Source organism: Kogia breviceps, chromosome 2 (genome assembly GCF_026419965.1).
Source record: "Kogia breviceps isolate mKogBre1 chromosome 2, mKogBre1 haplotype 1, whole genome shotgun sequence".
In the NCBI taxonomy this organism is placed as follows: Eukaryota; Metazoa; Chordata; class Mammalia; order Artiodactyla; family Physeteridae; genus Kogia; species Kogia breviceps.
In genome coordinates, this window is record NC_081311.1 from 85,607,952 (window position 1) to 85,631,694 (window position 23,743).

At 40.9% G+C, this 23,743-nt stretch overlaps 1 protein-coding gene across 2 annotated transcripts in view; it reads left to right on the forward strand.

The window, feature by feature from the left end:
* FMN2 (formin 2) overlaps positions 1-23,743 on the forward strand; it is a 311,085-nt gene that overhangs the window by 198,735 nt on the left and 88,607 nt on the right. For both annotated transcript variants that reach the window (XM_067025752.1, XM_067025753.1), the window contains 6 exons: positions 293-354; positions 13,709-13,800; positions 13,962-14,091; positions 15,146-15,292; positions 18,084-18,143; positions 18,282-18,402. In XM_067025752.1, coding sequence (XP_066881853.1) covers positions 293-354; positions 13,709-13,800; positions 13,962-14,091; positions 15,146-15,292; positions 18,084-18,143; positions 18,282-18,402 — 612 coding nt within the window. The remainder of the gene's footprint in view (positions 1-292; positions 355-13,708; positions 13,801-13,961; positions 14,092-15,145; positions 15,293-18,083; positions 18,144-18,281; positions 18,403-23,743) is intronic.

A 23,743-nucleotide genomic window follows, 5' to 3' on the forward strand; every position in this document is an offset into this window, starting at 1 on the left:
AGTCATGAAAGAGACAGACTCACAGTTTCTCTGTGACCATTGGGCCCTCTTCCTGGGATTTTGTATTTGTGGAGCACGTGAAAACTTTGACACTTGACACCTGACCCATTGAAATGCCAGCTGGGCCTTGTGGGGGGGCCGGTAGGAGGCTGCTGTGAAGGCACAGCCCCCATCTTCTGCCCGCCGGGTATGAACTCCACTCTGTGGACGGTCACTGTTGTTTGAGGTGGTTGGAGCTTTTCACAGCTGGCTTATGGCAATTTATATTCTTTCTTTTGTCTTTTTTGTGCAGCTGTGGTGAACTTGGACAATTCTGTGGTTGACCTGGAGACCCTTCAAGCTCTCTATGAGAATGTGAGTAACAGGGAAATTTTATGTGTGAGGATATAACAACATATACGTCCAGGCTCGTTGCTTCCCTGTCCTCTGAGGAAATTTGTCACGGGGGCACTGAATTTATATAACTATGGGATTGTAAAAATAATTTCTAGGAAAATATTGAATAAATGTGTGGTCTCATAGTTTTAAAAATTGTGATTCAAACCATGTTGTACATGAGGTCTCTCAGATTCCCTCTTTTGAAATATAATCAATACTTAGGTGGAGGCTAATTTGAGAGGGGTATAGTGTGACGTGCTAATGCATTTAATCTTCACATGGAAACTATCAGTTGCTGCTATTATTACCCATTCTACAGATGAGGAAACTTGGCATGGAGAGTCCACACGACCTGCCCAAGGTCACACAGGCCGTGTTGGTGCTGAGCCTGGGATTTAATTCATTCTGACTCTGTTTCTCTATCTGCCAGAGTTTCATTTGCTGAGTGGCAGGACATCGTGTCTTTCTTCTAGTAGCACTTTCTCTTAAGAAGTTGGCATGGAACAGGAATGAGGAGAATGGGCAGGGCATGGTGCTCTCAGAAGTGCAGTCCGGGCAGGGCTGCATGAAATGGCTGTAGCTGGGGCACAGCGTTAAATGACATTGATTCACGTAGTGAGAAAGAGATTCTCTTTTCAGTGTGCTGGATTGTATCTGGGAGAAAGTTTCCGTGTGCCCCTATTTTTGGATTTGGTACTTTTAAAGCGTGCGTCCATGCGGTGTCCCTTTGAGGCCGAGATTTCTCCTGGAGTGTCACCCAGTCTGTGGGTGATGTAGCGCTGCCACCTGGTCCCCATCGTGGTTGCAGGCACGTGACTCAATCATGAGGCGGAGAGGGAGGGCGTGAGTGTTTTGTTACCTGGTACTCAGTACGTGATGGAAACTGGAAAAAATGGAACCATTTGGAAGTACAGAGAGCTTTCGTTTCCCTCGAGTGTTTCCTGCCAGCCCTCTCTCAACCAAGAACCAGGTGGAAGAGAGGAGGAAACACCAGGGAGAGTAATGCCTTCAACAGGTCTTAACTGTGTGACATCGGCGTGCGTGTCAATGTGTATCTCGTGCACACATTCCATATACTATGTACATGCGTTTATGTAGATACATAAGATACATGTCTGTATATTATATGAAGACACATGAACGTTTTATTTCAAACTGGTATATCCATGTGCAGAAACATATACAGAAAAAATAGAGAACATTGGGGACAACTATATTTATGAGGGAAGTTTGTTTTGCAGTGATTTCGAGTATTTTATTTGGGAGTTTTTAGCCTTTCAAAGTAAATTACTTTCGCAAAATATAAATTTCTGACTCTGGACAAACCCGATAGCTACCCAGAATTTCTTACTGTCATACCCCGTGAAAGGAGAGCCACTACCACTGGTTACACTTGTGGTTTTCTTATTGTTGATGTCTTTAAATTTGATGGTTCAGGCTTCCACTGTGTCAGGAAAACAATCACTTTTTGGTGGGAGTGGTTCACAGTGGTACTAGTTTCGGTACGAATGGGCTGGATTGTTTTGATCACCATCTTCAATAGAGGAACTTAAAGCACCCATTACAAATAATAGATAATTGTATATGCCTTGTATACAGACAGAACTCATGCTAATTCCTGAGTAACATCCATTAAACTACAGGTCCAAAGAAGGCAGAACTATTTCTTTTGTCCACGACAACGTCCCCAGCACTTAGAGTTAGGTAGTATTGGGCACTTAGGAAGTATTCAGTAAACATTAAATGAATATATATATGAATTGATGAGCGGAATCTGCTGGTAGGCTTGGTTCTAAGGCCTCTTCGGACTTTCTGTTATATGGTTTTCAAATACTTTTTGCCCCTTCAGACTGATTGATAGCATCATGAGTAAGGATCCATATTGAACATGTTTGTTCTATTTTTACTTCTTTGTGATAACAGGTCCGCATGTGCAAAGTAATGAGTGATTCTTTTTAGGAGGGTGTGGTAACTTACTGTAACCTGCTCTACACAAAAAGTGGTGAGAAGCGGAATGGTTGAAACTTTGAAAAGGGTAAATGAGAGTTTAAAATTTTTACGTATAAGGGTCTTCAGTTTTCTAGAGATGAGCACTGAGACATATCTGTTACTTTCTGACTGACAGACAACAGTGGTGGATGAAGGCTTCTCCAGTTAGGTGATGAATGTGCTTCTAGCAAACCAAGGCACTTCCCCTAAGTGAAGAGAAAATTGAGATACATATTCCCTAGTAGTGAAAAATGCATTTGTTCAAATCCCTTCATTCCAGTTGTTTAAGTTCCTAAAAGAGCCATGATCATTTAAAAATCAGGGTATATGATTTTTAGAATAGTAATAATTTAATGTTTATTATACACCAAGCACTGATCTAAGTGCCTTATATTTAATCCTCCAAGTGCCTTACCCCAACTTAGGATGAAGAAGTACTGTTGTTAGAAAAGAGGGAACTGACCCAGAGAGGTTGCCAGCTCAGCCCTGGGGCTGACCCTGGTCCCCTCCTGATGACTGTGCTCTGAGGCACAGGATTTCCTGACTCTCAGGGAGAACTGGACAGGACCTTCAAGGAGGAGCAAGGACACACTGTGTGATGGAGGGAACTCGGGTGAAAAGTCAGAGGAACATGGCCCAGGTTCCAGCACCACAAGCTCATGGACACCTCCAGTGACTTACTGATGCTTCTTCAGCTTCAATTTCCTCATTTTAAAATAGGGTTTCTAATAATTCATAAGGAGAACATCAATTTTTTGTCACCATCAGATGGATGTAAAAAGAAATTTCGAGGCCATTCAACACTATTATAGTTTTTTAAAAAAATTAAAATGTGGGCATAGAACTTAAAATATCTAAGATTGTCAAACAGCAAATAACTGTCTCTAAGGCTGGTAGGATTGAAGGTAACAAAGGTTGTGCACCCTGTAAATTAAATTAAAACTGGACCTTCCCCTCAAGGGTCTGAAGATTTTGCCAAACAAAGCAGAGTAAATACCCGTGTGTTTATAGGCAACATGAATTAACAGGGAGTACATTTTTAAAACTTTTGTTACATTTACAATGATACCACTTTATTTACAATCATCATTTTAAAATTTGAATTTTTTTCTTTTGAAGCAGTCTCAGGCGTACAATAAAGTTGCAGGTACACTATGAAGAACAATTCTTCTTCTGTGTCATTTGCAAATAAATTGTCAACATTATGCTTGATAGTCCCTCAGTACTTTAGTGTGTATTTCCTACAATGTAGCACACACTTAACCACAATGCAACCAGCACCATCCTGAAATTGACATTGATATACTGCTGTCATCTAACCCTCAGATCCCATTGCTTTGCTGGTTCCAATAATGTCCTTCGTAGGCAGGACATCCTTAGAGTCTTGTGCTTTATATCTCCTTTTCCTTGGGCACTTGCCTCTTTGTGATTTATATTATTGTTATGTGTGCATATGTCTTATCTTTCAACTTAACTATAAATTCCTTATCAGTAGGATTTTCATATTCCATGTTTAGCATTATGGCATATATATAATATTCAAAATAATTACTAATTAATTAAAGAATGACCTGAGAATTGTACTATTTTTGCTCTTGGTGTGGTTTTATCAATAAAAGAGATTAAAATGGTGACTATTGCTATTTCAAATGCTGTACTTTTTAGACATAACACTGTAAAAAGTAACGTTGCTTTTTTTTTTTAAGGTGAAAACAGGTTTATTTAGACAGATACATATTCCAAAGACAGAATGTGGTCTGTCTCAAAAAGTGAGAGTGGCCTCACATACACCTTTAAATACAGTACAGTAGTCCATATATATATATCCATTACAACAAGTTTGCTAATCATGTAGTTAAAGTCTCTATCATTACTGATTTTTTTTTTTTAGCAGTGAGGAAGGTTTGTTAAAGTCTCACATTACAAATACGGAATCTTCAAGTCTACATTTAGTCAAATTTGACTCTACATATTGTGAAGTGTGACTATTTGACAAAGAGAGATTTAGGATTCATCAGCTGATGGCTGATGGGCAACATTCTTTGCTTCCTGGAATGGCACTTTTTTTTTCCCCAAAGTTCAGTGAAGGAAAATGATAGGAATTTTACATCCTTATGAAGAGATCTGACTACTCCTTTAATTGATTAATTGCTGAGCTAAATGTTTGTTACTGCAATCATGGGCAACAAGGAGGGAAGGATGATGGACTCTCAAGCAGAATGTCACAACCATCCAGTGCTATTCCTGTTCATGAAAAATTGCAAGTCAGTTCTCTGCTTTGGAGTAACCAAGGCTCTTAGCAGGTACCTACAACAATCAACACTTGCTACCACTGAAATAGCTCTACCTTATATGACCATTCACAGGCCAAACCTGCAAGTCTCCTACAAAAACTAGTACATTCCTAGTCTAAGTACACTCCTCTACCATCAGCAGAATAAAGGGATTTAACGAATGTACAGCCCCTGAGAAAACCATAATTCAAAAAGAGTCATGTACCACAATGTTCACTGGCCATCAGCCACTGTGGCTGCCCTTGACATTTAGGGTGGAGAAAAATAGGACACTGGTCCCAGATGGCTGAGGTGTACATCAAAGGAATAATTTTAATGGGCCTAGACTCTGGCATCTTCCCATACATCATTAACTTGAGATGTCTGTCTTTTGTGATTAGCAGTAATGTTTTGATGTTCAACTACGTGTTTTTTGTTTTTTGTTTTTTTCAGGATAATGCCCCTTACTTCTTTGGAGCAGTACCTCACGTATCTGAGAGGCTATATCCTGGGCTAGAGTCCTCAGTAAGGTTCCCGATTAAAACATAATCCTCAACTTTTAGGTTGTGTGGGGGTTTTTTTTTCAGTTGACATTTAGGAAGTTGAATGATTCCAGATATATATTTGGCTCTGAAATCTTGGTTTACTTACCAATATATGGTGATTTGCCAATATATGGTTAAGTGTTATCTCAGGTCCCCTGAAGAGCCATTCAGCCCTTGACATACAACTTGAGATTGCTCTGTGTCTATGAGCACCATTGCTATGTGTCCTTGACCATCATTTTGTAAATTCCCCTCAGCCCTTGGCATTTAAGAAATTCCAGTTGTTTGTTTTACCTGGGAAGAAAGACCTGTTGGACTGTAGTATGTTAGTCTGTGGACTATATAAAGTATATCTCTTGAAAAGCTAGTTTTTACGATTAGAGGAAATACAAGTCAACAAATAGTATAGAGACCACCCATAAAGTCTATAAAGTATAAAGTATATTTTAAGTGGTTGTTTAATAATGCAGAACATTTCCCCTTGAAATTGCTGAGAAGTCCCCAGTCCAACACAGAAAAGGATATTTCATTTATAATGTACCTAACATGCATGTTTTTTATTCAAATAAAATGAGAGGAGCTAACCTTCAGATGGATGGTTGCCAAATCAGACGTGGGGGTCAGGTACATAACTAGATAGTTACCGGCTAAGGTGACAAGTGCTGGGATAGAGTTCTGTGGGAAGAACAGGACAGTTCCTGAAGAGGTGACAGTTACTTGATTGGGGGAACCCTGGGTAATCTTCATAGGCAAGGTTTGGGGCTGTTTGCAGATGTTCTTACAAGCTTGAGAGTAGAGATGAGGACTTTCCCAGCAGGTGGGGCAGAGCGATCTGGCGTGAGGAATTTTGTGCTGGAGGAAAGTGGCCCACAGGAGAGCTGGACTTGCATTTGGGAGGGGCTGAGACTGACAGGGATGGATGTGGCGTTGAGATGGGAGAGGGGGAAGTCTGCTCCTGAGGTTTTTTCAGGGCTCATGAGCTAGGAAGTGTTGCCTAAGTGGACGAGGGAGGGGGAGAGACCGAAGTTGGCTTCTTTCCTGGGTATCTGGACCAAGGTTGGATATTCAAAGGAGGAATGTATTTGGGGACATAAAGGAACAGATGAGCACTTTCTTTTATATCTTCCTTTTAAGTTTTTATTTTGAAATAATTGCAGATTCACAGGACACGGCATACATAGTGCACAGAGGTCCTGTGTAGCCTTCACCCAGTTTTCCCCAGTAATAACATCTTATTACAAAAGTGTAGCACAGTGTGAAAATCTGGCAATTGACATTGGTATGACCCATAGACCTGTTTCGATTTTGCTGGTCCCTCATGCATTCCTTTGTGTGTGCGTGTGCGTGCGTGCGAGCACACAGCTCTATGTGTGGTAGTTCTGTACAGTTTTATCACATGTGTTGATTTGTGTAACCATTACTACAATCAAGATACAAAATTGTTGGGAATCCCCTGGTGGCCCAGTGGTTGGGAGTTGGTGCACTCACTGCCAGGGCCCAGGTTTGGTCCCTGGTTGGGGAACTAAGATCCCACACGCCCTGCGGCACAGCCAAAAAAAAAAAAAAGATACAGAATTGTTCCACCTCTGCAGAGACCCCTTTCCCCATTCCTAATCCCTGGCAGTCACTATTCAGTTTTCCATCTCTGTAATTTTGTCATATTGAGTGTTACATAAATGGAATCATATAGGATGTAACCTGTAACCTTTTGATATTGGCTTATTGTCACTCAGAATAATTCCCTTGAGATCCATCCAAGTGTTGAGTGTATCCAAAGCTTATTTTTTTCCATTGCTGAATAGTATTCCATGGTGTGAACACTCTAACATTTGTTTCCTACATTAAGGGACATTTGGGTTTTCAGGTTTTGGCTACTACAAATAAAACTCCTATGAATATTCGTATACATTAAGTTTTTGGTGTGGATATAAGCTTTCTCTTCTTTGCGATAGATGCCCGGCATATGTTAAATGTATATTTAGAACGTATGTTTAGGAAGCTGCCAAACTATTCTCCAGAACGTCCTCAGAAGCAATATGGGAGAGATCTAATTTTGCTGCATCCTTGGTACTGTCACCATCTTTTAAATTTTAGCTGTTGTAATAGGTAGGTGTATGGTAATATCTCACTGTGATTTTTTTTTTTTTTTTTGCGGTACGCGGGCCTCTCACTGCTGTGGCCTCTCCCGTTGCGATGCACAGGCTCCGGACGCGCAGGCTCAGCAGCCACGGCTCACGGGTCCAGCCGCTCCGCGGCACGTGGGATCCCCCCAGACTGGGGCACGAACCCGCATCCCCTGCATCGGCAGGCGGACTCTCAACCGCTGCGCCACAAGGGAAGCCCCTCTCACTGTGATTTTCATTTGCATTTTCCTAATGGCAAATGATCGTCTCTTCATGTGTCTGTCTTCTGTGTGCTCTCTTTGGCGAGGTCCACGTCCTTTGCCCATTTTCCGGTTAGATTGTAGGCTCGCTGCCACTCCTCTGAGCCACCTCATCGTGCCTCGTTGCTGCCGGGGGCGGGAGAGGTACCAGCTGAACCCCAGGCACCGGTGGGGAGGTAGGGGAAGAGGGTCACTGAGTAGCATTGCCTCCTGCCAACCAGCTTTACCGCATCGCTGCCAGGTCGGGGGACGTTCGCTTCTCCACTCGGCCCCACTGATTCCGCGAGGGGTCAGTTTTTCTCTTGGTTTTTGGCTTGAGTAGGACAAGTATTAAGAATGAGGCTTTTTCTGCCAGACGTCCTTTGTCTAGAGGTGGTCCTGCATGCAGGCCTCTCCAGCATCCCACTGGGGATGAAGGAGGAACGAAAACTCGGGGAGCTTATGGCTTTCCTCAGGTTGTAAGGTTCCCGGCCAGTCAGTCTTCCCTGCATTTTTCATAGCTTTCCTGCGTTTGTTTGTGGTCTTAGTTCCATGACTTTTAGTTGCAGGAAGGAATGGGGTGTCCTCATCTTGGCCCCATGTTGGTCTTCAAGGCCCTGGGCCCCTTCAGTAGGCAGCCTATGGCTCAGTAGCGCTTCTGTAAAAAAGACATCTGTGTCAGCCCTTTGACATCAGGAGACGATAGGTGAAGGCTTGGACCTTGGCACCCATGCTCACTGGTTGAGACCTAAGACTCAGCGTTCTCATCGTGCGATGGGGGTGATGCTGTTGGTAATAACGATGCCTGTCTGGGCTCTGTGAGGACTACATGACATTGTACATGGAGAACACTTTGCAGGGTGCCTGGCTGTTATTAAGGGCTCAATAATAGGAGCTCTTGTTTTATCTACAGGTAAAAGAGACTCTTGGCTCTAAGAAGATTATTTTTGAGCTTAGCGAGACAGATTGTGGGGATTCAAACACCAAGCCCAAGATGAGAGAAGTCAGTTTGCCTCCGAGATTCTGAGCTGGAGAAGGAGAGGGAGGGCTGTGAAGGGCTCAGGGAGTGATGGGTGGGGGAGAAGGGAGTTTGAGGCTCAGGTAGGAAAGAAAGGGCTGAGGGGAGGGATCAGCGGAGAGAGGGAGTGATAATTACAGGTCAACTGCAGGAAGAGGAAGGTTGCTGCTGAGGCTGGATCAATAGCACAGGAATAAAGAAAAGAAAACTCCTGGAGACCAGGCACAGGCTCCCCTCAACCTCCACCCAGCACAGAACCGGCTGCCAGGCTGCTGTCGTCCACGTCACCAGACATTGTGACCTTAACTTCTCCAAAGTTAGACACCCACTGTTTCAAGTCCTGGTAGTTACTGTTCCTATTGCATAAAGGAGAGAAAAGATGAGATTGAATGAGGAGATAGGAAGTTAGGAAGAAATGAGTACCTTTGGAGTAATTTATATATAATAAACTCCATGCATTTGTGATTATTTCATCAGATATTTATTAAACGTCTGCTTTATTTCAGGCATGTGCTCTGGTTGCAATGATGAAAGCATTGACATTATCTTTGGGCTTATGGAGCTGTCTTTGTACTCTGGGAGCCACGCCTCCCAGACTCATTTCCATTGGTGATGCCCAATGGGGCTGTGTCCCCAGGGGGACCCAGGCTGGTGAGGAGGTGAAGGGTGGCCTCCCCAGAGCAGAGAAGCAGGGGTGCTGAGGGGTGAGACGTGTGGGGAATGTTCCAGACACAAGGTGCGGCGTCGGTGTAAGAGGAGTGGGATCCACTTAGGAACTGGAGCAAAGCCAGTGGGGACAGAAGCGCTCAGCAGGTGCGGGCAGGACACAAGATGGCGGCGGGCGGCGGGCCACAGGGGATTCGTGGGCACCCGGGGTCTGTGTGCTGGTCTAAGAGTGAGGGTCAGCCGAGACGCAGGCGTGAGGACTGCCGTTGGAGCCCAGGCTCGGGGCTGCGTCTTTACAGAGTGACACCGCGTGCCGTGTAGCGTGGGGTCACAGCTGGGGGCAGTGGCGGGGGCCAGGCAGAACGTGCGGGAGGGTGGTGGCCCTGGCTGGACGGCAGCATTGGGAGTGGCCCGGGAGAGTGGCTCTGAGGCTGGGCGACTCATCGGCGTCCGGCTGGGTGACTCGTTTCCACTTTGGTGTCATCAGGACCGCTGAGTGTTTTGGGGAAGAAAATATGAGTTTGTTTTTAGACTTTTTGTGCAAGGTGCTTCTGAGCTATGCAGGAGAAAACGTTGGGGAAGCAGTTGCTCGTGTGGACATATGCCGGGGAAAGCGGGCTGTCTCGGAAATGCGGGCTGAAGAGTTTTGTCGTGTGTGGGAGGGTGGGTGCGTGGGCCTGGCGGTGGGGACTGAGGGGAGCTGTCGGGGGTCCAGGGACAGGGGGTGTGATGCTGTGACCAGCGGGATCCCATCCGGAGGCAGACGTGAGGGCGAGGGCTGAGGCAAAGATTTAGCCATGAGACGTAGAATAGAAACACTGAGAAAATGGTAGAAAGCAAACGGGGACTGGTGAGAGTCTGGCCTGCACTGCACGGTGTTCCCACCTGCATCCCTGGAACACCGACTCCTTGGGAGCGTTTCTATCTTGTTCTCTCTGTGTCCCTCTCACACACACACGTTTTATGATCAATTAGGTATGAGGATCGCTGTTAAAATGAAATAGTGTTTTCAACAACATAACTTAGGAGAGTATTTATTTAGTGTGTACCATACAGCCATTTTTTTGTTGTTTTGGCTGCACCACACAGCATGTGGGATCCCAGCTCCCCGACCAGGGGTTGAACCCCACCTGCGCCCCCTGCAGTGGAAGCGTGGAGTCCTAACCACTGGACCGCCGGGGAAAGTCCTCACACAGCAATGCTTAATGAATCTCAGGACCCAAGTCAGTGTTCCCTGGATCCCTGCTTGAGAAACACTGGCTGAATGCCAGCAACAGACGCGGCGTCAGGAAAGCACATTGTCCCTCTCAACAGCCTCCTCTCCCCCTGCACCCTCTGCTCCCCAGCCCCATCCTCTCTGGGAGCTATGGTTTTTCTCAGGAGTTGCAGGGCATGTGGGTTTAGTGCCATGGAGGTCAAAATACCTGGTGAAATCCGGGGCTGGCAGCTAGGAATCCAGGTCGGTTCTGGCCAGCGGTTGAGTGAGGACTGTGTCTGGGTGTTGGGCACCATGAATCTTTGTTAACTGGTGAAAGCCTCCAACTTAGCAGCAGTAGATCTATTTCATTTCTAGGCAAACAGGAACTCTTGAGAAAGGGAAATTCTGGTACAAACCTGCAGGTAATCGGGGTGGGAGTGGGAAGGGGGGAGTGTGCAGTAAGTAAAGGGAGGTAGTAACCAAAAGACCATCCCTGTGCTGGAGACTGAAATGATCTAGTCTTGTGAGACCAGGAGAGGGAAGGCTCGCTACTTGAATGTTTGGAACTTGGAAATTCCTTTATGTTGTTCATTGGTATGTGAGTGTGTAGTTACTTTGCCTGTTGTCTTTGGCCGTAAGGAAAAATGAACCTATTGCGATAGATAACTCTGATCACCACTGGTATGGTAGTGTGGTGACTAGCATCCCCTTCTTATAGAGGGTTATGTATAGTTTTAAAAAGCAGTGGAAGATTGCTGCAGCAGGGTTGAGCGAACAAGAGTGGTGGTATGAGCAACGTGATGTGTCCTGTGGTGGGATTTTCCTTGAATCTGAAGCCCAGCGTATATATTTTTATCTCCAGTGTCTGGTGTAGTGCCTGGTAAACAGTCCATCTTTGATTGAATCAGTGGATGAATAAATCCCTAAAATTCGTCCTTTTTAAAGCCCGACCCTGATGATTACTTCAGACTGCTGGACCGGTGAAGAACCCTTGAGACTAACTTCATTTTGGAGGTCAAACAAAGCCAGCATTATCGAGGTGACCTCTAAGTTCTGGTACAGATTTGCAGTCAATAGTTTGACATAGTTGATGGTTGCTGATAAGAGTAAGAATTTGGGGCCTTAACAGGTAGAAAATAACTGACTTTTGCTTGATCCCACATGGTTTGCAAGGAGAAAGCCGAGATGATGGACAAAAGAAGCAGTTGGTCTTGGTGTACTGATGGATAGCAGAATTTGTAGATTTGATGAATATTGCTTAAAAACCTACGATGTTTTTATCCTATTTCTTGTACCTTTACACACATAAGTATTCCTGCGTAAGAGATGAATGATGGGTACCCAAAAGAGTTGTGTGGAATGGATGTACAGATGAGTGAAGTCATATGAACTTTTGCTGGGCATAGCTTTCCTATTGCTTTATCTACCTATTTGTGTCCTAGCATTTGAAATGACTAATTCTGTCTCATGCAGGCATAGGTATCTATTTTGGATTCAAATTACCTCGTAAAGATTCTCATTGTACTCTCAGGGTGACGCTGAGAAGTTGGCATTGTATCATCATGTCCTCAGTAGTTCTTATTTCAAGTGTCCTGTCATTATGTTTCGTCCTTTTACCTCCCTCTTCTCCCCAGAATTGGAGGCCTTCTTTTTTCATATTCAGTTACTGATTTAATTTTTCAGTGTTTAAAAAAAATGACTGCTAACTGCACAGTCACCCCTCGGTATCTGCGGGGGCTTGGTACCAAAATCCGCAGACGCTCAAGTCCCTTAAATGAAGTTGTGCAGTACTTGCATATAACCCCACACACCCTCCCGTATGCTTGAAATCACTCGATTACTTATGATGCCGTGTAAGTGCTGTGTAAAAGGTTGCTGCAGCACAGTGAATCCAAGTTTGCTGTTTGGAACTTTATGGAATTTTCCCCACATGTTTTGGATCTGCATTTGGTTGAATCCACAAATGCGGAACCCACGACACTGAGGGCTGACCATACAGTAGTGAACCATACCAGTCACTAGGACCATAGTGAGACACGGCCTTCCTCCTCCAGAAGCTTGTAGGCATGTGTGTGCATCACCAGTGAGACACTGTGGTACGTGTAGCACAACACAGAGCGAACACAATGTTCTGTGCTGTTCTAGAGAGAGACTGGTTATAATGGGGTCGAGGTGGGCAAGGCAGGCTTTGCGGTGGACATCGTACCTTTACTTCTCAGTATCCTTTTGTCACATTACATTCCGGAAGCAAAATTGATCAAAACTGATCTCAGAAGATCTACCGATCAGTCATCAAATCTTTCCATGCTAAACGAAACTTCCTTGGAGAAACTAGTCTTTGCTAGTTAATCCCATCAATAGAAAAACCTGCATTTCAGAACAATCAGTGAATTCAAAACAGAACATGCTTTGTTTAGAGGAAATCTGTAGTCTCTAGAAATTAATCAGGTTCTGTAATCTACAGCAGTTTATGGCTGAGCTGCTTTTCTGTGTAAACAACAAATAATGGTTGAAGGGATTTTAATATGGGAGGACTAGACTCAAACCCAAGATAGGGTGGTCTACTCAAACTTGTTAATGCACTTAGACAATGTAGTATTTTGGCTGTTTTGAAACATCTTTGTGAATTACAGAGACAAGACTGAAAATAAAATCATCCAAATTCTCCACAAGGAGTAAGTTTGTGTTTCTTGAAGCCTATAAAATCTTCTACCTTATGTTAAAATGCTCAGAATCCTCTCCTATAAAGAAACAAACTTAGAACAACAGATTTTTAGCTTGAGATTTTAAAAGGTGAAAGAAGACGCCTAGGAAGAAAAGCCTAGAGCCATTTTTGTATCAAAAAGAAAATTCAGAAGAATCAAAATCTTTTATTTTTGTTCCATGACTTAATAATTCAATTGTACTGTTCTTTCCCCAAAACAAATAGATCTAAACAATGATTGCAGTAGTTAAATAGGTACTTTTCCCTTTAAAAATCTTTAACAGCTTTAGGATCAAATTCCTTACAAATTTAGCTTGATTAATTTCTGAATAAGAAATGACACTTTCTTGCATTCTAGAGGGTATTGTAAACCGCTAAAAGAAAACAAGAGAGGGAAACTGCAGTTGTTTTAAAGCATGCTGGAATAAATATTTTGCATGTCACTAACAGATAACACTTGGAAGATTTGGAGATGATCTTTACTTCAAACAGATGCTAAGAAATATGAAGATGTAGAGTTTTGCTGTATTTAAGATCATCATTATCTAAAAACCACTTGGCTTTTGTTGTTCCAGAGAGCACAGTCAGATGAACTGGAAAAAATTGAAAAACACGGCCGGTCCTCCAAAGACAAGGAAACCACCAAGTCTCTGGACAAACCTGAGCAGTAAGCAGGGCTTCGGCCCGGCGGGCAGCGTCCAGGCCACGGGGGGCTCTTTCCGTTCAGAAAATGAAGTGCCTTCTGTGCGTCAGTGTCATGAATGATGTGAGGATGAACGTGTTTATGTGCGTCATCTTTTTCCTCTTAACTTGGCTTTATTTCCTTAGGTTCCTTTACGAACTGTCACTAATCCCCAACTTTTCAGAGCGAGTCTTTTGCATCCTGTTTCAGTCCACATTTTCAGAAAGCATTTGCTCAATTCGGCGCAAACTGGAGCTGCTACAGAAGTTGTGTGAGGTGGGTGCTGGTCCATCGGGGGCTGACGCTCGGGCTCTGATATTTAATTGTGTTCAGTCATGTTCGTATTTCAAACCAGTTGTCTTTTATTTACCATAAGAACTCATAAAATTTGAAGGATAGCGGTCCCACCAAAGAGAACGTATGATGACTGAGCATCAGCGTCAAAGCAAATGTGCAGGAGGGCGAGTGGGCCCGGGACAGCGCTGCTGCGGCACGGCCACTGGGCATCCAGCCCCGCAGGCTTCTGTCCCCCTGCTCTCGCCAAGGCACAATCTCCCCTTGTCACGGGCCTCTCCTCCATCAGACTGCCAGCCAAAAGCCACGTGAAGGCGTTTCCTTTATTTTCCTCCATTTTGGGGAGGGCCCCTCAACAAATTGCTAGTGATTCAAACCAAATGCTTCAGGAACAGCTGTATGACTCGACAGAAGATAAACATTCTTCTGAAAACAAAGAACAAATGCTTGGCAGAAATTACCAATATTAACATTTAAAACAATTTGTCAAAATAGCACCATGCTTTCTGGCTATGGTAAATCATTTTGAAAAGTAGTAAGATGTCATGAAAGACACATTTACAGAGGAAGTGATGTACAAATTCAACTTCAACTGCTTGTTTTGGAAGAAGTGAGTGTGAACCTTTCAGGGATATATCTAAATTTGGAAATTAAACTTTATAACTACGTTTTGGTAGTTACACCTTATGCCAAAAATTTGCGTTGCACAGGGGCAGGTACAGTTGGGCCGATGGCAGTGATATTATTTTGTGGTGGTTCTCATATCACAGCCATATTTGATTTCCATGCAGTTACATCACAGAAAGTGACCTAGGCTGGTACGTCTCAGCTGCAGAAGCACAACCTGCATGCCTGTGGGTGGTGCAACTTTTTCTAAGTTATCTTTGGAGACACTGCTCTTAAATATACTAAAATGAGCACTGATGAAGTTTGGATGTGACCCCAAATTACTGGTATAATATGAATAGCTGCCACTGACTTAAGATAATTCAGACAAGACTGTGAATGAAAGATTCTTCTTTATCCTGTTTTACAGACATTAAAAAATGGCTCAGGGGTCATGCAGGTTTTGGGTTTGGTTCTTGCCTTCGGCAACTACATGAATGGTGGAAATAAGACTCGGGGACAGGCTGACGGTTTCGGGTTAGACATCCTCCCAAAGCTGAAAGACGTCAAAAGCAGTGTAAGTACTTCGGGTGAGTGAATGTAGCGCACTGAGGACTGGGCATCTTGTTGAGTCATAAGTTTGACTGTAAACCAGTGTGATGAATATTTATGTCCCAAGGTAAAAATTTCCTTTGTGTTCTGATCTAGATAAAAGTAGTGGCCACCATATATTTGTGATCTAGGGAAGAATAATGTTTCCTAAAGTGAATAATTTTGAATCCTGTGTCTAATGAATAATTGAGAAGACAATATTTTAAAATAAAAATAATTATATTTTACTATCTTCCCCATGTCTGCTAATATTTATCCTTTTGGATCTGAGGACTAGTTGATTTCTATAAATTAGACAGTGTTAAACATGTTAAACAATGGAGGCCAACAGGCCCATGTTTTAAAAACAAAACAAAGGCGAGTGAAAGTTCATAAATAAAATTTAAAAGATGATCCTGTTTTTCTCTATATCATCCTCTCCTTGATACTGGTGTATATGGGAACATCTAAGCCCTTTTGCAAACCTAATTATTACTTTTTATTCTACTTCTCTAGTTGTGTTTGTTTAAAATTAACATCTAAGAGATTATGAGAGCGTCAGTAGAAATATAACATCAGGGAAACCACCACAGTGGTCAGAGTTAAAGTCTGACATTGTAAACTTAGAAAATAATAGAATTCTGTTTCTCTGATAAAAGAACCTTCACAAAGAACTATATGATGAAGGAAATTATGATGGAAATGTTTTTAAAATATTGAGTTTAAGTGGACAATTGGCCTATAAAAATGAAAGTACAGAGAATTGGCCCTCCTAGATAAGGCAATAATCTCCCTGATAGGAGGGAGATATTTTTTTGCTTTTTTCTGCCAGTCAGCAACTCACTGGTTTATTCTCTTATATCCACTCATATGGTCATTTAACATTCCTTCATCGGGCTTCTATGCCAGACAGTGTGCTTTTCCATAATTGGGAAAAACATAGTCCTTGCTTGCAACACCAACAGCATATGTTTTTTGTGATTTTTATGGTTATATTTCTTCAAATGCTGTTTTATTTGTATGATATACATTTTCATAGGAACCTCCAATATGTCAACATGATAAATCATTTATTCAAAAACAAAAGCTTTTTTCTAAACACATGGTCGTTTTTGAATAGTTCTTACAGCTGATTGTTGGATTGAAACAAGTAACTTTTGCCAATAACATTGGAATACAAATAGCATCAATATAAGGTTACTTACCAAAATGAATCTGAAATAGATTCTGATGATCATAATTATATATGAATAAGGGATTTTTTTGGTATTGATTGATATATCTTATTCAATCCTCCTATAAGTTAAATTTCATTAATTTAATTAAGGAATAATCTGGAAAAAATAATCAAGAAGCAAGTTTTTAAAAAATAATTTCACTTGCATTCTCACAAGAGCTATATGCAAAGTCTATTTGGTTCTTTCTGTATAAAATGAAGATAACTATATCTATGTAGTTATATAGACCTGCATGGATGGAGCTGTTCCTTGGATCAGTCAGAATTAACTTCTGCTCAGCATGCCTGTCAGCAGGCATTTAACAAGTGTTTTGTTAATTGATTCAGGTATTGCTGATCATTTCACTGATTTGCAAGTTAGGAAAGACAAAGGAAGTCAGGTGCTTAAATCATTTTACAAGCAATCCTGTTTCTAATAAATGTATTACTTTTATTATTATAGCTATATATTTCCATGTAATACATGTATATAGAAATATATATGGGGAGTCTAATAGATATATTATCATGTCATGTCAAACTTGATTATAACGGGATGTTGTTCTTTTATCAATGGGGGAAAAATCATGGTTAGATTGAACATTCCAGAAAACAAAGTTTGTATTATAGGGTGTATTTTTAAAATATGTATTTGGTTTCACACGTTCAGATTATCTAATACTAATTTTGAGCAATGAAGAAAAATTAAGGGCTTCCCTAGTGGCGCAGTGGTTGAGAGCCCTCCTGCCGATGCAGGGGACATGGGTTCGTGCCCCGGTCTGGGAGGACCCCACATGCCGTGGAGCGGCTGGGCCCGTGAGCCATGGCCGCTGGGCCTGTCTGTCCAGAGCCTGTGCTCCGCAACGGGAGAGACCACAACAGTGAGAGGCCTGCGTACCACACACACACACACACAAAAAAAAAAAAAATTAAAAATTAATCCCTTTAAATATGCCAGAAAGAAGGTGGAAAGCTCTTCTTTGAAGATTGTTAGATATGAAACATTTTTTTCTTTAGAACTACATACATTACATTATTTATAGCTGCATGGATATTAATTCCTAAATCTCAGTTGCTGACATAATTTATAATATGCACTTGCATTTTTAAAGCTCCAGCTTACTTGAAATAATACCTAACTTAAATTTTCTTAATCTACATACTAACAAGCCTCAATCAAATTTCCTTTTGGAGTGGTCCCTGTTGGTCCAGCCATGCAGAAATGCTGGTGATATTTAGTCATTTCAGTTTAGATAGTAGTTATACCTTTCAATAATAAAACATAAAATTAATGAACTAATTGGTCGAGGAGGGTGAAAACAGGTGTATACATCTGAGACCCCACCCTGAAACAGCTGTGCTTCCACGTGGGGCTTAGGTGGGAACAGTGGGGAGAACAAGACCATCTGGACCGTTTAAGTAAGAAGAAACAGATAACTTCACCTTTCATCCCAAATAGTCTCATCTACATGTGTGGATTTACTGGAGTGAATTTAATTTAACATTGTATATTTAATACTTTAAAAAATATATTTCTACTCACTTTGCTCTCTCTGCCTAGGACAACAGCAGAAGCCTTTTGTCATATATCGTATCCTATTATCTTCGCAATTTTGATGAGGTGAGACAGTTTTTTCATAGAGTCACATCTTATTATTCCTCGTTGTTGAGCGATTTGGCCGTGTTTGTCTTCGTTTTGTCATTGCTGCTGTTGCTCAGTCTTCATTCCTTTAAACGCTCTGTGCTTCCTGCTGATCAGGATGCTGGGAAGGAACAGTGTGTGTTTCCGCTGCCCGAACCCCAGGACCTCTTTCAGGCCTCGCAGATGAAGTTTGAAGACTTTCAAAAAGACCTCAGAAAACTCAAGAAAGACCTGAGAGGTAACTTACAATGTTAAAGAAACTCATGGTTGTTATTTACGCTTTTTTAATGAGGACAGACTTTTCAGTGTTTTTAAAGAAAGTAAAATCTTTTACATCCGTGTAAACTTTGTTTGTGTGCGTGGCAAAAGAAAAATTTTACCAATAATCTTATTCTTTTGTTGTTGAAAAAGTTATGTGGATTAGAAATTTAGTTATTGAATAGCATCTTGGTTATTTGAATAGCAGCCTCTTTCATCAGGGGCAAATTTGACTGTCTTGCTTTCACTTTATAGCCAAGAACATTTGTACATTTATCATGTTGTTGTTAAAAGATACATATTCCCTCCTACCCACCCTTGCTATACTTGTCTGAGATTTTGTGGCGTGTAAACTTTCCTGGGAAGAAAACATCTTTTTTCACATATTTGGTAAAAAAACACGTGCATGTGTAATGCTTTTTTGAAAAGCATTAGTTGAAAAGCCTTAGTTGAAAAGCCTTATATCAAATCATTTTGAAGAGAGTTTGAAATTCTTCAAAATGGTAAATTTAAAGAAGAGCACAAAAGCAAGTAGTTTATAGTTTTCTTTAGTTTTGTAGCTAAAATCCCTTTCATCCCCTTCCCCTGCCTTTTTAAATGAACTACAATTGGCTTACAATATTATATTAGTTTCAGGTGTACAGCAATATATCTTCATCTATTATGTACCAAAGTTATTATAGCATTATTGACTTTATTCCCTATGCTGTACCTTACATCCTTGTGACTTATTTATAACTGCCACTTTGTACCCCTTAGTCCCCTTCACTATTTCACTCAATCCCTTTTACCTCCTTTTCATGAGGTTTCTTCTTGCTGTGAAGTTGAGAACACCTCAGCTGTCCATTTAAGCATCTTTCTAACTCTTTAAGCACAGACAGGGATGGAGTAAGTTTATGTGAGAGTTTCATTTCATGTTGTATCACTATATGAGAAGAGGCTTGGTTACCCCAGAAACCAAAAAGATGTTAAAACTTTTTAAGAGATTCTATCCCAGTGTTGAAATGTTTATCTAAGATGCTGATCTGTAATCAAATTTATGGATTTGTTATATTCTGGTCACAGATGCATTTATATGGATTTAAATCAACATAGTAACATTATATAATTTGCCTGTAGTTCCTAAATACTTAACATTTATTATGGGCCTGATGCATGAAAGGCCTTTGCTAGGTGCTGTGGGTACCAGAGATACAATCGTCACTGTCAAGGAGGGGTGAAGTCCTGCCGTCTAGATGCTCCCCTGAGAGCATCAAATATGGGTCCTCATGGATAGAGCCCAAGAATGACTGCCTGTTTTAAAATAAATCACAAGTAAAACTATGTTACAATTGTGTAATGCTACATTACTATATATTTAAGTATGATTTCTTAAAGCAATACAAAACACAAACCATTCATGTGTAGTATTTATCATACTTCAAAATTTAGCCAGGTATCTTGGTTTGCTTATGAAATTCTCCTTCTCCTTCTTCTTGTTCTTCTTCTTTCTTCTCCTTCTTCTTCTTCTTCTTTTCTCTCCACACCCCCTCGTGGTGCTGGGCATTTCTGGGGTTTCTGGAAAATACTTAATATTTTGATCACTTCAGTCTTGCAAAGCAGGATTTCATAGTTTACACATGATTTTATGAACAGGGGATTTATGTTGACTTTGGTTGGTGCTTCCCTTTGGAATGTGTTCTTATTCACTTTTCGTATCTACATGCTTTCTCACTATAGTTACATGAAGTCATGAAAGTGGCAGATTCTCACAAGATGCAGAGCTAAAAAGAGAAAATTTTTTGAGAGGTATTATTTTGGATATAATTACTTTAAAATAATGTTCACTTTGATAAATGTAGCCTAATAATGATTCCTTTCAAGTGATCAAATTAAGTAATTCATTTCAGAAGATTCAAATAGCCTGTCCACTTTGTTTTTTCAGAAGCATGTTTTTTTAAGAAGACTTAGAAAATGATATGATATATGTAGAGAGCTTTCACAATATTTTCCATATAATAAGCATCAAAAAATATTAGCTATTTATAATAAGGAAAAAATAGAATAAAGAGTGTGACTAGTTTGATAAAGACAGCTAAGCTATAACCATTTGGTCACTCATCTTCTGGCTCTGTCACTGTTTCTGCCTCTGCTTCTAGAATTAATTTTCATTTCAAAAGAAAGACCAAGAAATAATGCGTTATGGCTCAGACAACTGAACCTCGTTTTAGCATTTTGTAAGAGCACCCGCTGTGTTTGGCGTCTGTACTTGTCCCCGAGATTTCTGCAGCTCCTTGGTGCTCCCCTGACTGTCTGAACTCAGTGACAGGTAGCTTTTGTTCTCTCCTGGCTGTTAGCAGCTTCTCTCTCTCTTTTTTTTTTTTAACATTTGAGACAGTTTTTATTAAATATACAAAAACAAAATAAAGCAAGCAAGCTCTAAGAAGGCAGGACGACATAAGGGCATTGTCTTTGGATGGTGTACAGCACCATTAAAGTTAACTTAGATTTTAAAAAACCATGAGCACAGATGGCTAACTACATTTTGTTTCCCTTAGTAGTTTTAAGATCTACCTAGTCATGAATTTATTATTTAAGAAATTTTTCTTCTCCAGAATATAAGAACATGATAACCAAAGAAATTTATTTAGGAAAGCACTGTACGATAAAATTTAACTTATTCATTCTTTTCCATGTCAAGATGTTCTCCACATCTTCCACATTATGCATTAATAAAACGAATGTAGGGTAAAACCTTCACTCCAATCCCACGGATCACCTTATGTGGTTAATACTATTTTCTGAAAACAAGCAGAACAAGCAGCAGAGTTGTTTACTCCTTTTAGACATTTAGCTTTAAAACCATTAATTTTAATCAAAGTAAAATTGTTCTAAGAAAGCTATTCGACATATCCAGAAATAGAACCCCATTTTCTCTCTTAGCATCGCCCCAGAGTATTAGTTTAGAACCATCCGCTAAAACTATAATACTAGTGCCAGAGACTCATTAGCTACTGGTCTCACCACAGATCAATTGCTGGTTTGAGCAAAAGACCTTAAATTACTTGCGATTAACATTATTAGTAGCCTCCCAAAAGGATGACTAGGAATACTTTCATTCACAGTGCTAGACAAGGTATCAATATTTCTATCTTTCCCCTTTGAAAAGAGTATTGTTTTAAAATATTTTGGCTGTCAAAACTTGTAGCAGCTTCTCTGGATGCCAAGTGATGGCTTCTGTTCCAGTGCCTTTCTTGGGTCGAAACAGTTCCACTCGCCACATGACTCAACTCCGCATGCACTGAGCATGGAGTAATTAAGTTCCTGGAACTGGGCAAGAATGTTCTCATGCACATTCCTCCCTGTATCCTCTACCCTCCCCACCTTCAGTATCTGACTTGAAAGTGTTTAAAATTCATTACCTATATCTTTCACAGACGTTGAAATAATGTCTGTATCCAGACATATTTAGGAAAAATCAGTCCTTAAACTTGTTTGTATTGACTTATATTTGTTTGTAACAACTGTATTTATCATTGTAAATTTCTGATTTATTTTTGTTCAAGGAAAGAAAAAATGTTCTAAATTCAATTCAAATGCAACCAATAGCTTTTAAAAAATATTTTTATTATGATTTTAAAATGAGTATCAGTTCAGCATGGAACATCAGAACACTGAAAATGCAAACAGGAAAATACATTATTTATGTCAGTGTAAATAAGCAATAAATAATTTACAATAGGAACAGAAAACAGTTTTATTTGAGCCAAACTGAGGGCTATAGCCTGGGAGACAAAAAGTCAAGAAGCACTTCAATTGTGTTTTGCTGGACTACAAATGGGGAAGGCTTATAAGGGCAAAAACTGCAAAATTATGTAACTTGTTTGTCAAGAATTAGGATTAGAGGTGCAAGAAGTAAGGGTGTTTGTTAAGCAAGGACCCATGGGGTCTGAAATGGTTGCTTAGTTACAAGGGGAAACCTTGAGACCATAAGTAGGCAGCTGCCAGCAGGTACTATTTTGAGAATGACTGCTGGTGTCCTTGAGTTTGATACAGTGCAGAAAATTCAAGTTCTTGGGATTTCACTCATGGCCCAGTGGTTAAGAATCCGCCTGCCAGTGCAGGGGATACGGGTTCGAGCCCTGGTTCAGGAAGATCCCATGTGCTGTGGAGCAATTAAGCCCATGTGCCACAACTACTGAGCCTACGCTCTACAGCCTGTGGACCACAACTACTGTGCCCACGTGCCCCAACTGCTGAAGCCCGTGTGCCTAGAGCCTGTGCTCTGCAACAAGAGAAGCCACCACAATGAGAAGCCTGCACACTGCAGTGAAGAGTAGCCCCAGCTCGCCACAACTAGAGAAAGCCCGCCCACAGCAACGAAGACCCAACACAGCCAAAAATAGATAAATAAGTTAATAATTAATTAATTTAAAAAAAGAAAATTCAAGTTCTCAGTAATACAGGAACATGTCTGAAACCATACCTCTGATGACACTAATGAAAGAAATTGAAGACAACACAAACAGGTGGAAAGATATACCAGATTCTCAGATTGGAAGAATTAACATTGTTAAGGTGACCATACTATTGAAGTCAATCTACAAATTGAGTGCAACTCCTGTCAAAATACCAAGGGCATTTTTCACAGAACTAGGGCAAATAATTTTAAAATTTGTATGGAAACACAAAAGACCCCAAATAGCCATAACAATCTTGAGAAAGAAGAACGAAGCTGGGGGAATAATGCTCCCTGACTTCAGACTATACTAGAAAGCTGTGGTATTTAAATCAGAATGTTACTGGCACAAAAACAGAAATATAGATCAATGGCACAGGATAGAAATCCCAGAAATAAACCCATGCACTTATGGTCATGTACTTTACAGTGCTGTATAGAGTACAGTAGTGTAGTATCTTTATTTAAAGCCCAGGATGTCCAGAGCAAGTGTAAAAGCAGCAGTATATAGCTGATTGTGTTAGTTGGCTACCTGGGCTAACTTTGTTGGACTTAAGAACAAATTGGACTTAACAAATGTGCTCTCAGAACAGAACTGTTGCAATCCCAATTGCATCAAGAAAATAATACCTAGGAATAAATTTAACCAAGGAGGTGAAAAACCTGAACTCTGAAAATGAAAGAAATTGAAGCCAAGACAAATAAATGGAAAGATATACCATGCTTATGGATTGGAAGAATCAATATTGTTAAAATGTCCATACTTCCCAAGGTAATCTACAGATTCAATGTAGTCCCTATCAAAATACCAGTGGCATTTTTCATAGAACTAGAATAATCCTAAAATTTGTATGGAACCACAAAAGACCCCAAAAGCCAAAGC